Here is a 17,235-nt window from a genome sequence, read left to right on the forward strand (position 1 = left end):
GGTGCTCACCCAAAGAAGGTCATTTTCTGATGCTGGAGGAAAAAAAAAAAAAGCTGGCTGTTAAAGAGTTACTGGGAGGTCTGGACTGTATAGAGATTCCGGTGTCTGTGTATCGACGTTGTCTGCAACCTTTGATGTGGAAGAAATCACCAGGGACACGTGCACAATAAAAGATAAAGGTGTCCTAGAAAGTCTCTAAGTAACAGCAACAGAGAAAAGTAAGTTAACAGGAGAGCCTGAGGAAGAAGGGTTGAAGCTGAACAGAACAGGAGAGTGGAATCTTCAAGGTCAAAGCAGGAGGCAGGTGATGGCTGAACTGGGCAGGTGGATTTGGGGCCCAGGAGGGATTACTGCATAGGAAAACATGGGCGGTACCTGGACCTGCCTCTTTTTAAAAACTTCATTTTAATTGTGATAAAACACAATTTAACCTTAATCACTCATTAGTGTGTAGTTCACTGGTGTTAAGTACACCCATATTGTTGCACAACCACCACAACCATCCCCCTCTAGAACTCTTTTCATCTTGCAAAGTTAACACTGTCCCCAGCACCCACCATTCTCCTATGACTCTGACTACTCTAGGAACCTCGTGTAAGTGGAATCATTCAGTGTTCTTCTTTTGACCATTCGCCTAGCATGCTATCCTCGAGGTTCATCACCGTCGTAGCATAGCTCAGATTTTCCTTCCTTTCCGAAGGCTGAATCATACTGCATTGAGCCACACATCGTTTATCCATTCATCCACCGATGCAGTTGGGGTGACTCCATCTTCTGGCTGTTGTGAAGAGTGCTGTGAATACAGCCATACCAGAACCTCTTCAAGGCTCTGCTTTTAATTCAAGTAAATACCCAGAAGTGGAATTGTTGGATCATATAGTAATTTTAATTTTTTGAGGAGCCAGCATACTGGTTTTTTTTCCACAGTGGCTGTTTTACAGTCCCACCAATAGCATGCAAGGGTTCCAACTTCTCTGTATCTACACCAGTATTGCCATCCTAATGCTGTTTTGATTTTTGTTTCCCTAATAAATAGTGATGCTGAGCATCTTTTATGTGCTTGTTAACCCTTTGTATGTCTTTTTGTGAGAAATATCTATTCAGGTTCTTTGCCCACTTTTTAACTGGGTGAATGATTTTGTAAAGCTGTAGAATTTTTTCATATATCCTTTATAACTCTTATTAGATAATAACTTGCAAGTATTTTCTCCCATCGTGTAGGTTTGTTTTACACTCTGTTGGTCATGTCCTTGGATGCATAGTTTTTAATTTTGATGTTGTGAGCTGTCACTTTCTAGCTGTCTAGAAATTGTAATTTCCTAGACCTACTGAACAAAGAAACAGACTCCCATGTTACCTGGGGCCAGTTTTGAACTTGGTTTTGGGTTCTGTGGGGCAGTTGGCACTGGGGGGGATTGACATGTGGACTGTGAACCTCTCGATACATCCGGTGAGCAGCTGGTCTAGGTTACATGCTGTATTGCTGATCCTGCTGACAGCACCAGTTGTCTCGCTGTTCACACCGTCTGCACTGTTCGATGAACCCATGGTAGACAAGGTGTGAGTGGTAAAGCTGGAAGAAGACCTGAGGAGCCATAGGAACTGCAGACACGTTTATTCTCTCCTGGCTGACGCAGCAGCTGTAGCATAACTGGAGACAACACAACCTCTCTGCTGGCTGATGCAGCAGCCACAACAGTATTCTCTCCTGGCTGACATAGCAGCCGTAGCAGTAGACACGCTGCATTCTCTCCTCTCATGGCCGACACAGCCATGACGCACCAGTAACGTGCCTGCTTTCTTTAGGTGGCGCTCATACAGGCGTACTGCACAAAGTAGCCCTTGACCAAGCGAGTACCTCATGACGCCCATGCGCAGTGCTACAAATGATCTCAGCTGTTACATTGTCACTGTTTACACTATGTGGAGCAAGAGAGCCTGAACCCACCATCTTGGCTAATTTACTCTCTCCCCACACATGCATAGGCATGTTACTGAGTAGAAAGGTATCAACTGAAGCAGTCACCTCTAAGGAGGTATCGACAGTTTCATCTTCCTCTATTGTGTGGATCCTTACAGTGAGACTGTAGTAAAGCATAGGATGAACTGGTCTGTCCCTTCAATCCTGCCTCTGCCCCCACACCCCAAGCTCCCCTCTCTCAATGTGCCTGAGCAATGGTATTTTTACAAGTTTCCTAGGAATTCAGAGGTCAGCCAGGGCTGAGAACTATGAAGTGAGATGCTCTCGAGGAGTGTTTCTAAGCGTGGCTGATCCTAAGACGCACCCAGGCCTCTTGGCTGGAACAGATTCTTCGGCTCCACCGTAGACCAAAATGAGACTTGGGGTGCGGAGGGAGAAGGAGGGAGATGGGCGTGACCCTGTACTTCAAGCACATGGCCAAGGTCATTCTTGTGACCAGGGGAGTTAGGAAACGCTGGCGTCCCTCGCTCTACCACTTTTGAACCATGGTAAACTCACTACTCTGAGCTATATTCCTTTAGTGAAAGCAAGAAGTGGGTTTCTGGGAACAAGGGTCAGTCATTCTTCTTTCTCATCTCTGTGTTTCTAGGGGGAGCTTAATGGGCAGAAAGGGCTTGTACCTTCCAACTTCCTAGAAGAAGTGCCTGATGATGTAGAAGTCTACCTTTCCGACGCGCCGTCCCACTACTCACAGGACATGCCAATGCGCTCCAAGACCAAAAGGGTAAGCACAAGCACTCAGCATGTTTCACCCCCTCCCGCTCTGCCGTAGATGGTCCAGTACAGCCTGTGCGTTGCTCTCTTTATACCTTAGGCCGAAAAGCATAGACCCTGAGTTTTTTCTCTGCCCTTCCATGGGGATTGTGCCCCAAAATTCTAACCACATTTATTTGTTCCACAAAAATGACCCTTTCGATCTAATCAGCCTGCTCTACTCACAAAGGAGCTTCCCATCCTGCATCCCAGGAGCACATCTCAGTTTGATCAAGAGTGAGGAGGGGATGGCTAGTCCATAGATTCAGTGGGCAGTAATGATTGTTTGCCCTGTTAGGACTTAACAGATCCTCTGAACAAAGGTCAGAGAACTTCTCAACCATATATAACTATTAGATTACATTCATGTTTAGTGTCTCATTTTTATTTTATTTCATCACTGCGAGTTTTTATATATTATATTTTTATATATATATATTTTTATTTCTTTGCTCATCTGCTTGGAAACAGAAGAAGAGTGTTCATTTCACACCTTAATCAGGCAATGTAGCCTTCACGTAAGTGAGCAACTGAAGATACCTATAAAGATACCAACTTAAGCTACCTTAACTGGACCAATGCAGTAGACTTAAGGCTTCACTGTGGGGTTAAAAAAAGAAAAAGAAATATGTCTCAAAAACCCATTGGACCTAAAGTATTACTTGGTCTCAGTTGTAAAGCAACTGAATTTGCAGTGAAATAAATCATCTTTAATAATTATTTCCTATGATTTACATTGAGAATATTTGAAAGGCCAACATTGGGAACATATTTCTTAACAGGCTAATTGTTTGTTTACACAGTGTTCCAATGTCTACTCATAATTAAAGCTGCATATTGCATTGTTAGCCACTCTTGGAAAAAGCACAACCTAATAAATGTTTACTATGGAAATTTTACTTTAAAAAAAATGCAACTCGAGATCGAGCAGATGAGTAGTGACCAAGAGGTGATCTAGAGTTGGCACTGAACACTTCCCATGCTGGCTTAAGCAGCAGACGGCTTTTTCTTAAATGACCACCCCTCTACCTTACGGGAGAGCTGGTGCTTCTCCTCAAAGCACAAGTGAGTGTCCTGAACACAAAAGCGTTTGGTGGAAGACTGCTCTGTTGGTATACCAATGCAATACTAAGTTTAATGAAACATGCAGCTCAAACGATTGCATTAGATGGAATAGATGGTATCTTCAGGTGTACTTTGGGATGCTTTACTAGGTGTTTTCCATTAGAATTAGACCTTGATTTTAAATCCAAGTAAGCTTGAAGCCCCTTGGCTCATATCATTTGCCTGTTGAATAATGAACACTCATGTTAGAGAGAGGTCTGCTCTGGTGAGGTAAGGGAGTAAGAGGAGTTCAGGCATGCCCAGGGCAGAAACGTGGGTGAGGCCAGTTGTCATGCCTCCCATGCCGTTCTGCTCTTGCAAAGCAGCATTAAGCACTGAAGTGTACAGTCCTACCATGTGCTCTATATTGACAAAAAGACATCTTTAATATCTTGGAAATAAGCATACAAGAAGGGCCTTTAAGCTTTCTTTGATTGTAATTAAGGTTCATTTTAGTTTTTTTTTTCTTTCAACCGGTGTGCCATCTCCAGTGTTTCTACAGTATACTGACTAACCCAGGAGTGCACTCAACAATGTCAGGGTTTTATATACCCAAGTAGTTTTCATATACAACAAAACTTTCTTTAAGAACTTTTGTGTTTAAGATTACTTTTGTGTTTAAGATGGGTACTTGGCCAATATTACTCTCAACCTAATTCAAAATAACTCTTTTTTTTTCCTGCTCTTGGTCTTAGTTTACAAAGTAAATTATTACCTAGCTTTGTTTTGCCAAAGCAATGGCCACCCCCTCCCCGGAGACAAAGAAACTGAAAACCCAACATTGATGGCTAGACCCCCTGTAAGAGATATGCCCTGGGAGAGGTGTGAGCCTCTCAGAGCATACTTTAACCCTTGAAAGAAGAAACGATCCACCCTTACCTTTCCTGGTGGGAAGCGGGGCAGTGTGGTGTTTCTGATGTTACCGAGTGAGCGGATGGATGTTGTTGGCGCTCGCGCACTCAATAAACTGTAACAATGTACCTACTAGGTTCCTCCTGAGGGTTCAGGTACAGCAAGGAGAGCGCCATCCCCCACAGTACATCTCCATTCGGGGTCACCTACGTCATCTATGGGTACTGGTAGTCCTGGGAGAGGCAGGGAAATGTCCTCGAAAAAGAAAAAGGGGCTGCTTTCCAAAGGCAAGAAACTGCTGAAAAAGCTGGGTGCAGTGAAATGATTCATGTGCTTCCGGACAACTTCCAAATCGATGTAATTTTCTTTAATTCCAAACTAGGGCTTTCATGACTCAAGTACTTCCTAAAAAAACAATCTTCTCCCCTGACACCAGTAGAGAAATGCTCTTTGCACTACCATCCACTTTAAGCCCAGCGCCAGGACAAAGAGCTGCTGGTGCTCCCACCCGCCTCCGCCCACCGCTCTTATTAGTGCCCGGGCTCTGGCGGGAGCTGGGCTGTCTCGTGAACATGCAGGGAGCCAGTAGCTCTTTGTAGCTCACTCCCTACCTGGGATTCCAGTCTTTGTGCATTTGTCATCTGCCCTTAAAGGAATGATTTCAACCTCTCTCCCTTTTCAAAATGCTTGCCTCATAATGCATAACTCTCACTTTAACTCTGGTCTTGAAATTCCTAGTTTAATCGCCTTGATGTTCTGCCTTATAAATGCACAATGATTTGTACTGTCTAATAAAAACTACAGTGTACACTTTGTATGTGTTGTGCATTCAGTGCTCTCATCCTCACAGACACAGTGGTTTGAAACCAAGTTGTGCAGGCTGTGCAATTTAAGATCCTGGCTTTTCAGCTTTTAAAGCAAGCCAGGCAACACACAGAAAATGTTTACTTATTCAAATCATTCAAAAAAGAGGAGAGGAGATAGCTTTGGTAAAGTACCACACTTCTCCAACCTGCCAGAAACCTGGTAATATTCATTGCTTTCAGTGTTACATTTTGTGGCATATAGATTTACGTTACTTTCATTATTTGTCAAAATGCCATACACAGTCAACAATGAGCAGCACACACGTAAAGCAATCCACATAATGCATAAGCCACACCAGAAACATCCTAAATTTAAGTCTCTTCAAAATTATTCCATACCAATCTTCACCATTGGCACTTGAACAAAAACAGATTTACAAAGTTGTTGGCAGATGTATTTGATGGTTACTATTTTGTAATTCTTGTCCACTTGTAAATTGTTTTTACTCTTTATACATACTTTTCAGACTGCCTTTCTTTTGTAATTTATGGAAGGTTTATAAATGAATGACAAAGCTTTCCCCATTGTGTCTTCAAAGACTATATTGTAAATTGTAATATAATAGTATGTGGTAGATTTATTCAAAGGAAATTACTCTCTGTGTGGTTAAGTTCTGCGTGGGTGTGTGCATGTGTACAGCTAGTGTAAAATATTTTATAGAAATAAAATTTGTTATTTTATACAATGCCATTTATTCTGTATCTTTGTTTTAAATGCTTTTTAAAATCATAGCAGCATAACTGAATTCTTTTCTCCTGTATGTACAAGAAAAACTCTATAACATTACCTCTTGGGCACTACTTTTTTTCTAAAGTAATTCTGACCTACGTGTGGGGAGTCGTTTACAAAATGCTGTCACCCTAGCATTATTGGTGACAGTCCACTCAGTGACAAACAAAATGCAATCAGTGCTGAGACATACTCTCGTGAAATACGAGCAGCAAAGACGTGGAGAGTGAGTTCAAACCATATTCATAACATCTCCCTTTGGCAACTCTAGAATTCAGATGATCTGAATAAAGAGCTACACCAACTAAATACAATAAAATACTACTTTTCAAAGCATTTTCCTAAAAACCTTATTTTAAAATCCTCCAAATAATAGGATTTATTCTCACTAACAACATGGAAGAGAAAATATAATTCAAATTCATAACTTTATGAAATTATGTATGAATATGTAAAATTATAACTTATCATAATGCCATTCACATCAAATTATGTTTTCACCTACTGCATTAACAGAAAAGGTTATGTTGCACTAATTGATGACAGAGAAATACTGAATGATCTTGCTTACATGTGGAACCTAAGACAGTTAAACACTTAAAAGCAGAAGGTAGGATGGTAGCTGCCAGGGGCTGAGAGTGGGGGAAATGAGAAGATGTTGGTCAAAGATATGATGTTTCTGGAGATCTAATGTTTAAAGACAAGCTAAAATGCCAGATTAAATGGAGTGTCTTAAAAAATTTTCCAGTGTAAGAAATACCAGTATAAGAAATTAAAGTCTATACAAAGTGTGAATGTCTTTAATGCAACTATTCACTTAAAAATGGTTGAAATGGTAAACTTTGTTATAAATATTTTACCATAATAAACAGAAATCGATAACAATTTCTAAAAAAAAAAAGGTAGAAGTAGAGCCAGGATTAAATCTTTTGACCACATTTACAAATTTCCTAAAATATGGAAATGTAGGCAAACCCAAAGTGATCCTGAGCTGGACTCAGCTTTGATGAATGCTACCAAACATTTAAGGAATACACAAGGCAAACTGTATACAACTTCTCCCAGAGAAGGAAGAAGAAAGAAAAATGCCCACACTCACAAGGCCAGCATTATACTGCTACCAAAATTAGACAGACACTGTAATAAAACTACAGACCAATAGCATCATGAATATAAATTTTAAAAATTCCTTAACAAAATATTAGCAGATTGAATCCAACAATATATAAAATGATGATACTTTGGTTCATCTTTTTATGATGAACCACATCAACTGTGGTTCATCCCAGGAATGAAGGTTGGTTGCACATGCTGAAGAAAAATCTATGTGTTTCACTGTATTAACAGAACAAAAGAAAAAAGCTACTTAGTCATTGCAATAGATGTGAGAAAAGCACTGGAAGAAATCAACACCCGTTCAGGAAACTAAGGAAAGAAAGGAATTTACCTTAGCTTGATCAAGTTAACAGCCAACATATGTAATGGTGAAAGACTGACCACTCCCCCTTTCTGTCAAAAACAACACAAGGATATCTGTTTAACTACACTGACTACAACCCTGCACTGGAGCTTCTAGCCAGAACAATAAGGAAAGAAAAGGAAAAGAAAGTTACATGCTTTTAAAAGAAAGAGGTAAAACAGTCTCTATTTGCAGATGACATGATTGTTCATGCAGAAAATGTTAAGGGATCTACAAAAGGCCGTGAGTACTAATAAAGCGAATCTGGCAAGATGACAGGGTACAAGGTCAACATACAAAAATCAATTGTATTTTTGTAAGAGAAGAGGGCAGCAGAGGATGAAACGGTTAGTATCACTGACTCAATGGACATGACCCTGAGCAAACTCTGGGAGATAGTGCAGGACAGGGAAGCCCGGCATGCTGCAGTCCATGGTGTTCCAAAGAATCAGACACGACTTAGCAACTAAACAACAATAAGCTGCACATTTCCTATGAATTTCCCCAACAGGGACCAATTAGAAATTAAAATATAGATATGTGAAATAAAATAATAGAATTAGTTGTGTAGCACCACAACATGGAATTTTTAGGGACAAATTTAACAAAATACACACAAGACTTGGCTTTCCAGGTGGTGCTAGTGGTAAAGATCCTTCCTGCCAATGCAGGGGACATAAGAGACACGGGTTCGCTCCCTGGGTTAGAAAGAGCCCCTGGAGGAGGGCATGGCAACCCACTCCACATTCTAGCCTGGAAAATCCCCTGGACAGAGGAGCCTGGTGGGCCCCAGCCCATAGAATGGCAAGAAGTCAGACATGACTGAAACGACAGCACAGCACACAAACAAGACTTGTATACTAAAACTGTGAAACATTGCTGAGAGACTATGAAAAAACTCCTAAACACAGATATATGTTTATGGTTTCGAAGATTCAGTATTGTTAAACTGCCAATTTCTCTCTAAGTAGATCTACTGATTCTGTGAAATACTGGTCAAGGTTCCAGCAGGCTTATTCTAGAAACTGATACACTGATTAAAAAGTTATGCAGAAATGCAAATGACCGAGGATAGTCAAAACCATTTTGAAAAAGACGAACAAAGTTAAAAGGGTGACACTGCCTAATTTTGAGACTTATTATAAAGCTAGAGCACCGAAGAACTGATGCTTTTGAACTGTGGTGTTGGAGAAGACTCTTGAGAGTCCCTTGGACTGCAAGGAGATCCAACCAGTCCATTCTAAAGGAGATCAGTCCTGGGTGTTCTTTGGAAGGACTAATGCTAAAGCTGAAATGCCAATACTTTGGCTACCTCATGTGAAGAGTTGACTCATTGGAAAAGACCCTGATGCTGGGAGGGATTGGGGGCAGGAGGGGAAGGGGACGACAGAGGATGAGATGGCTGGATGGCATCACCGACTCGATTGAGGTGAGTTCGAGTGAACTCTGGGAGTTGGTGATAGACAGGGAGGCCTGGCGTGCTGCAATTCATGGGGTCGCAAAGAGTCAGACACAACTAACTGAAGTGAACAGTAATCAAGACAGTGCTGTTTTGTGTAAAATATAGACATATACGTCAATGGAACACATAAATGCATAATATATAGTAAGTTCATTTTTAACAAAGGTGCCAGGACAATTTAATGGGGGAAATACGGTGTCTTCCAGAAAATTCTGCAGAAAGAAGGGGGATTAATAGGGGAGAAAAGTGACCCTTATCTTACATGATACAAAAAAATTTAACTCAAAATATAGAATTAAATGAAAAAGTTAAAACTATAAAACTTCTAGAAGAAAACACAATAGAAATTTGGTTGGGAAGATATACAGGACACAATTAGCACAAATTATAAGAGGAAAAAACCCCTGATAATTGGACTTCATCAAATTTAAAGACATCTTCTCTTTGACACTTAAGAAAGCAAAACAGAAAGCCAGAAACTGAGGGGAAACATTCATAGTGCACATATGAATATGACAAAAGATTTTTATCCAAAATATTTAAAGAAAATTTACAATTCAATAAGGCCAACCAATTAAAAAGATATATGCAAATTATTTGAACAGATACTTCATAGAAGCTGTAAGAATGGCTAATGTGCACACAAAAAATGCTCAATATAATAGCCAGGAAGGAAATGCAATTGATAATACAAATGAGGTACCATTACACACCCACCAGAATGAAAAGGCTGACATCATCACAAGTAGGTGAGGATGTGGAGCAACTGGAATTCTTATGCACTGGAGGGGAGAACAGAATAGGGTAAAATCACTTGCCAACTTATTATAAAATCAGACACTTGGCATGTAAATCCAGCAATTCTACTCCTATGTATTTACCCAAAATAAGTAAAAACTATTTCCACACAGAGGCTGAAGAGAATTTTTTTTTAGAATTTAAAATAGCCCTAAATAAGAAACATCCAAAATATCCATCTGTCAATGGTGAATAGACAATGTGAAATATAATCATACAACGGAATACTGCTTAACAAACAAATCAATTAGGCAATAAAATGGATTAATTTTTGAAGCACTCTTGAGCAAAAGAAGCCAGATACAAAGGAGTACATACTATATGATTCCACTTACATGAAATTCTAGAGTAGGCAGACCATTGTTGCTTGGGGTCAAGGTAGGAAAGACGGTTTGCAAAGAAGCAAGAAGGAACTTTCTGTGGGAGGGAACAGACAGTTTTCTAACTTGACGGTGGCAGAGATACTGGAGAGTATAAATTTGTCAAAACTCAGCAAGTTGCACTCACTTACGTGTAAATTACAATGAAGTTGATTTAAAACAATGGCATTAAATTAGATAAGAGGGAACAGGATTAGAGTGCCCAAAGAGTCTTGCGTTATCTAGAACAGAGGTATATATACTGCCCCATGCCTCAACCTCACAGGCCCCTGAGGTCAGATGGGAAGAAGCTGGCCTCTAATAGGGTGAAAACATGCAAATTCCTATATCAGGTGCCTTGTGGCAAACAACAACCCTTTATGGCCTGGCTGCTTCCTGGGCAGTGCAATCTCTGATCACTGGGGCCAGGATCCAAGTGCCTGCCTGTGCTAAGGCAACCCTGCCATACCACAGCTAAGGCCATATGGCCCCCCTCTAAAGGGTTCCTTCACGTCACACCTGGTCAACCCTTGCACTGGACTTAGGTCAGGTGGGTGGGGAGCATGGGCAAGGATGAACTGGGCAGGGCCTCCTTTTCTAGGCACTCATGAAGAATGGCAGAACATCTGGTGCTGAGGTGTGGCCAGAGGCTGGGACTTAGGATCTAGGCTTCTAGGGAGCCTGGTTCATTGTTGCCCACATAGATGATTTCACTTTTCTGCCTTGTACAATTTTATTTCAGCTGTTGCTAAGATTTCTGAGTGTCCCTATGTCCAGGTCCCAAGCCAAGATAACTGGATGGGGGACTACCATTAGGAGTTTTCAAAGCCCTCTGATGACCAGAACATACAGCCTGGGCCAAGAACAACTGTAGAGAGGGGTCCTTTGACATTCACATGCATAAATACAGGGACTGGTTGACTGAGTTGACTTGTTTAGTCATTAAGTCATGTCTAACTCTTTTGTGACGCTATGGACTATAGCCTGCCAGGCTCCTCTGTCTGTGGGATTTCCCAGACAAGAATACTGGAGTGGGTTACCACTTCCTTCTCCAGGGGGTCTTCTGGACCTAGGGACTGAACCCATCTCCTGCATTGGCAGGCAGATTCTTTACCACTGAGGCACCACGGAAGCCTGAGTTAAGGTTTATATTAGTGATTTATCCTTTCAATAAATATTTGAGAACCTGCTATGTGTCAGACACTGATAAAGATGCTGGAGAGACCTCAGTGGACAAGACAGTGATGACTGCCCTCTGGGATTCCAAGAATCGTTTGCACTGTAGTAGGGGAACAGAATTTAAAAAGCACAACAATAATATGCTACTGCTACCAGCAAAGCTGGAGAGAACAAGAAGGGTATGTCTCTAGGCTTGTGAGATGCAAAAAAATTTCGAAGGTGGTCCCTCTGCTGGTGACATCTTAGCTGACCTCAAGGAGCATGTGGAAATCTGGGTTTGGAGCACCGGCAAAGGCCCTTGGGCGGGATGAGGGCACCTGGGTGCGCTATGAAGAGCAAGCTAACACAATACCATGACCTGAGATAGTTGCTTGCAAGATTTGGGCAAATGTCTGACTTCATCACTTTGTTGCACAAAGACCAGTTTTGGAAGCTACTCTAGTAATTCAGAGATGGTGGTTGAAACGGAGGATAGGAACAGTGGCTTCAGTATTCATATTTTGAAGGCAGAGCCTATAGGATTTACTGAGGAACCCAAATTGTGACATGAGAAGACTCACGGAGGCGGCCAATGGTTTTGTTCTGAACCGTATGGAAAAATGGAATTCCAATTAACTGAACTGGAGCAGGTCTGAAGGAAATCACAGTTCAGTTCCAGGTATGTTAAATTATTCAACCAGAGGTTCTCAAAGTGTAGTCTGGGGACCCCTGTGGCTCCCTAAGACTCTATCAGGGTTCTTTGGTCAAAACTATTTTACTACCACTGTTACCAGAGCTGACAACAGATCCTTGCTCAAAACCCATCAACCCCTCCCTTGAACAGGAACTAACATCTCTCTTTAAGTCACAGGATACAGAGACAAAGAAAAGAAGTGATATAAAGAGAAAAACAAAAAAACAGAACCAGCTGGAACCAAGATGTTAATGAATCTGACCTTCAAGTGACCCCTAGTGTCTCATCTACAATGATTTTACTACATCAGCTACTTAATGACAGCAGCCATGACTGGAAGTTGCAGACCAAAAAAGGACAGAAAAACGTGGCAACCTATTTGGGGGAAACCCCATCCCTTTCCCCAGAAGAACAATGCAAATGCCTCCCTACCATCAGCCTCGCTCCTCTCTGTGTTGTCTTTATTCTTTAACATCAAATCTCTCTTGCCAGGTGGGTGAAAATTTATCTGTGAACTTAAGTGCCCCCTTCTCAATTCTTTGGCCATGAATAAAGCTTGTGCTGCACTGATCTCAGTGTCAATTTCATTTCTGGCTGTGTGAACCCTAATGCAAAAGAACTTTCCTGACACGGCAGTGTCTCAGCTGGACGAGCACCAGAGCTGGGGTCAATAGAACCTAATTTTGGTAACACCAAGAGGTGATTTGCCTTTTTCATTCTTATTCTCTCAAAGTATTTCACATAACTTCATGACATGATGACATCATTCTAACAGTTAATGGAATGTGGGTTTCCACACTGTTTTCAAAATATAGTTTCTAATGCACTATTATCAATAAATATAATCCATATAAAAACCCTACGGGTCCTCGGCGATTTAAGAGGGCAAGACAGTTTCCAAGACCAAAGAATCTGAGAACCACTCTATCACTCACTTGGAGACAGTTGATCGTAGGAGACCAGGGCTGGAGATGTAAATCAGAAGCGTTTTCACACAAATGAGTTAGCAAACTGAATGGGATTACCACGTGAAGGAAGAGTAGAAAAAAACTTTTCTTAATTCTCAGAGATCCTACTTTTAAGCCTGGAGGCCCTGCAGCATTTTAAAGTCAGGGAGACCAGGAAGAACCAGCAAGAGACTGAGAAGGAACCAACAGAGTATGGGATCCCAGAAGCCAGGCAGACAGTGTTTCAAGGAGAAGGGACATCAGTGTCAGATATGCCAGCAGGTTTGCTGATGAGGGCCAGGAATTAACCAATGAGCAACATGGAAATCATGGAGGATCTTGACAAGAGTACCAGGTTGAGAGAGGATGGGGAGGAAAGGCATGAAGGCAACAGCGGACTTTTGCTTTAAACGGGAAGACAGTAAAGAGCTACTGGGGACAGAGGGCCCAAGAGGGCTTCTTTGGGGGAGGAGGATGAAAAAATAGCAGTTTTTCAGGCTTCTAGGCATGAATAAGGAAAAGAAAAGTGATGCAGAACAAGATGTGACTCGAGAGCAGTGTACTTGAATAGGCATATTATGCACAAGTGGGTGGCTTTAGCTTCAGCTGAAGCAGAGAGCTCCCCAGTACTGAGATGCGGCTGGCTATAGGCTGTTGGGGTGATGTGAGGGTGTGTGAAGCTCTCATGACCACTCGAGTTTTCAGTGCACTAAAAACCAGGGTTATCTTTAGGGTGAGGGTTCACGTGGTGCTGGAGGTTGACACGAAAGGGAAAAAGTATGAAAGACATCTGAGATCCAGAAACAAAATGAGCTAGACTCGCAGGATATGGAGCGGCATTAAAATAATGGCGTCTGTCCCCAGCCATGTTCATCTGTATGAGAACGGGCAAGTAGACAAAAATCTGTATGAGAATGGGCAAGTAGACAAATGGTTAGATTTAACTGGTCTTTTAACCAGGATTCAGAAGAAAGTACCATTGGAAAATGTGGGCAAGCCAGGGACTAAAACTGAGTTGTCTGAGCCCAGGACAAGAGGGAGGAAGGAGTGGATATACCTGATGAAAAGACATTCAAAGTTGAGTGTGTTTGCAATGGGGAGGGATCTGAAATCTAAGACTGAGGGCTAAGAAACACCAACCCCACCTCTAGACTCAAGAGGTATGAGACACTGTTACTCAAAGGCAGTAGTGTCTGTCCTGGGGAAGGGCTAGGTGTGTGAAAGCAGAGAAATTTCTCAAGTGAGGGACTGCTGACACGTGACCATCAGTCCCAGAAGACACAATGAAAAGCTCTGAGTGTGCCTGGGAGAGTGTCAGAAAATCCAACTTAAGGAGCTCCTTTCGGAGAAGGCAATGGCAACCCACTCCAGTACTCCTGCCTGGAAAAATCTCATGGACGGAGGAGCCTGGTGGGCTGCAGTCCATGGGGTTGCGAAGAGTCAGATACGACTGAGCGACTTCCCTTTCACTTTTCACTTTCACGCTTTGGAGAAGGAAATGGCAACCCACTCCAGTGTTGTTGCCTGGAGAATCCCAGGGACGGGGGAGCCTGGTGGGCTGCCGTCTGTGGGGTCGCTCAGAGTCGGACGTGACTGAAGTGACTTAGCAGCAGCAGCAAGGAGCTCCTTTAAGACTGGTAAAACCTCAGGGATGAGGTGCACGCCATTCATCCTAATGGTTCTCAGTCAGGTACCTGGGGAGGCCCTGACTGTGGAGTTGGGGGAAGGATGGGAGGTCTCACAGGCGGAGGTCTGGAGTTCCCACTGGACTTCTGATGGCAGGACAGGGTGCTGGGCAGGGAAATGTAAACCACAGCAGAAGCAATGCAGCCAAGAGCCATCTTACAGAGCACGTGGACTACCACTGACTTGATAATTCGAAGAATTTGCAATTTCTCTATTTCTCACCTGACCTTTTAAATGGTTTAACTGGGTTGGAATGATGAATGCAAACAGGACTAAATCCAGCCCTTGAAATATTGTATCTGAATGACAGTATCACAGTCATAAATTAATTAAACCTTAAAAACATACAAATTTCTGAAAATGATGTTGAAAACAGACTGACCCATAGAGAACAGAGACAGCATTTACCAACAGAAATTTCAGAATACAGACAAGATTTCTATGAGCTCTAGGGAATACCATGTGAAACAGAACTTCAATCAGGGGCAAATTTTTGGAGTTGTGAGGGAAAAAACCCGTGGCAGAAAAAACTGGGCAGATTACCTGTGATAATGCACTTCTGAAGCACCCCCCAAAATGCTAGGTAACCAAAGGAACTACCATGTTTAATGGATCAGACAAGACACTTTTAAGTGCCTAAAGTGTCTTTAATGCTAAAGCTTTTAGTAGAACTCAGGTGTGCACGTTTCTCTTTTAAGGAAAAAACCTGGGTTTCAAAGTTTTGGGTTTCATCCTTTGGAAGTGCTGCAGTCAATTCCCTTATAGGTGCTTGGCTGTACTTGTCCCTCAAGGGACCAGAGCAACTGCTACTTCCATCACAAGCCAACCTGCAGCTGAAAAAGCAGAGCAGACACCCAGCAGCATCCACTGTGTTCACTTGTCCATTCCGTCTCCTGGCTGTAGCACCCACATTTTCCTTAGGAACCATTCCTCTACCCACTTCTGTATGAACCTCATCTTATGTAACAACTCCAAGTCTATCAGGGTAGTGTGTTCAAGGGACTCAAGGATGTGTAACAGCCAGAGTTTTGCTACAACTATTGTGGAAGAGATGTTCCTCTCGTTGCAGTGAGGCTGAGACACAGATCTAGACTTTGTGACCATCTTTGTAACCCCATCTGATTAGAACCAGAAAAAGCAGAGCAAGAGACAGATCCCTAATATCATTTCACCAACTAGGTTCTATACATACCTTCTCACCTGGTATTTGCCAAAATCCCCAAACAATCTGAGATGCATCTAAAAGTCACCCAGTCTCCCCGCTACAAGTGCTGACTCCTAGGTCTGGTCTGGAGCCCAGTAGCTTGTGCTTTTACAAAGGCCATGAGGTCATGTTTAACATTCCATTTGGGAACCACTGTGTAGGATGACTAGGAAAGCCAATCAATACTCTTTTTGGCTTAAACTGAGACTTTTTTGGTCTCTTGCAAAAAACAGTCTTTATGAGAAAGTGAAGGTCTTCTGAATACTGCAACTTTTCTGGAAATAACACATTTACTGATTTTTCATGGTTTTTAAAGATATTAAAAAGCTTTTTAACTTTAAAGGACAGTTTAAAACCTGCCAAGTATGAGACTTTAATGACTTAAGTTACTGATTAGTCATAAAAATCCATACATAAAAAAATGCCTCAAATTAAGTCTTCTACACTTGTATAACTAGACTTCCTTATATTCCTTAATACTGTGACAACGTTTAGCAACTTTCATTGATTTTATTGTCTTTAGCATTCTTCTGAAACTTCGCAATCTCCTGTGTTTCTTCTAATGTTTAGAAACCAAATAGGTTAAGGAACCTTTGCTAATAGCCAAGAACAATGTTAACAACAGTTATTAGCTCAAAGAACTAAAAGGAAAATAAAATGGTTTTCATTCACAATATGTAAGGCTAAATCCAAAATGTAATTATTTGATAAAGTACAAAAATGCTAAGACAAGCAACTTTACTGAATGGCATTAGTTTAAATCATCGTTCCTATGGCCTGTGTTTACACTCATTACACTTGTAACCAATGTTTAAAGGTGTTCTCATGGCATATAATTACTCATTAACTGCAAGCCTGCTCTTTGCAAAATTCCTATACATATATAGATGTGAATAATTACAATCATCAACTTCACAATACACAGACTTCTCTTAGTCTACATTTTCTTTCAAGTTATGGATTTCTGGTCTTACACTGTTAAGTTTAAGGTTGCAGCATTTCCTGACAGAGTTTTACTCTGAAACTGAGTTTTCAGTTTCAGATTCATTAAGTGAAACTAACTGAGCTTTAATAAATGGAATCATACCCTTTGAGTGTACTCTTCAGCAGTTTAAAAAATATAATATATGGAAAGAAAATGCATATGCTTTCAGAAAAATAAAAACTCCACTGTTATTCAAA

General features: G+C 41.5%; 1 protein-coding gene across 10 annotated transcripts in view; it reads left to right on the forward strand.

Moving 5' to 3' along the window:
* Positions 1 to 6,247, forward strand: part of RIMBP2 (RIMS binding protein 2) — a 325,528-nt gene extending 319,281 nt beyond the window's left edge. For 7 of the 10 annotated variants that reach the window (XM_024977660.2, XM_059876304.1, XM_059876307.1 and 4 more), the window contains 2 exons: positions 2,571 to 2,705; positions 4,827 to 6,247. In XM_024977660.2, coding sequence (XP_024833428.1) covers positions 2,571 to 2,705; positions 4,827 to 5,015 — 324 coding nt within the window. In that variant the 3' untranslated portion in view covers positions 5,016 to 6,247. Of the gene's footprint in view, positions 1 to 2,570; positions 2,706 to 3,205 lie in introns of all 10 variants that reach the window. The other 3 variants (XM_059876305.1, XM_059876306.1, XM_024977665.2) reach the window with 1 other exon arrangement.
* Positions 6,248 to 17,235: the final 10,988 nt, after the last annotated feature.

Source organism: Bos taurus, chromosome 17 (genome assembly GCF_002263795.3).
Source record: "Bos taurus isolate L1 Dominette 01449 registration number 42190680 breed Hereford chromosome 17, ARS-UCD2.0, whole genome shotgun sequence".
In the NCBI taxonomy this organism is placed as follows: Eukaryota; Metazoa; Chordata; class Mammalia; order Artiodactyla; family Bovidae; genus Bos; species Bos taurus.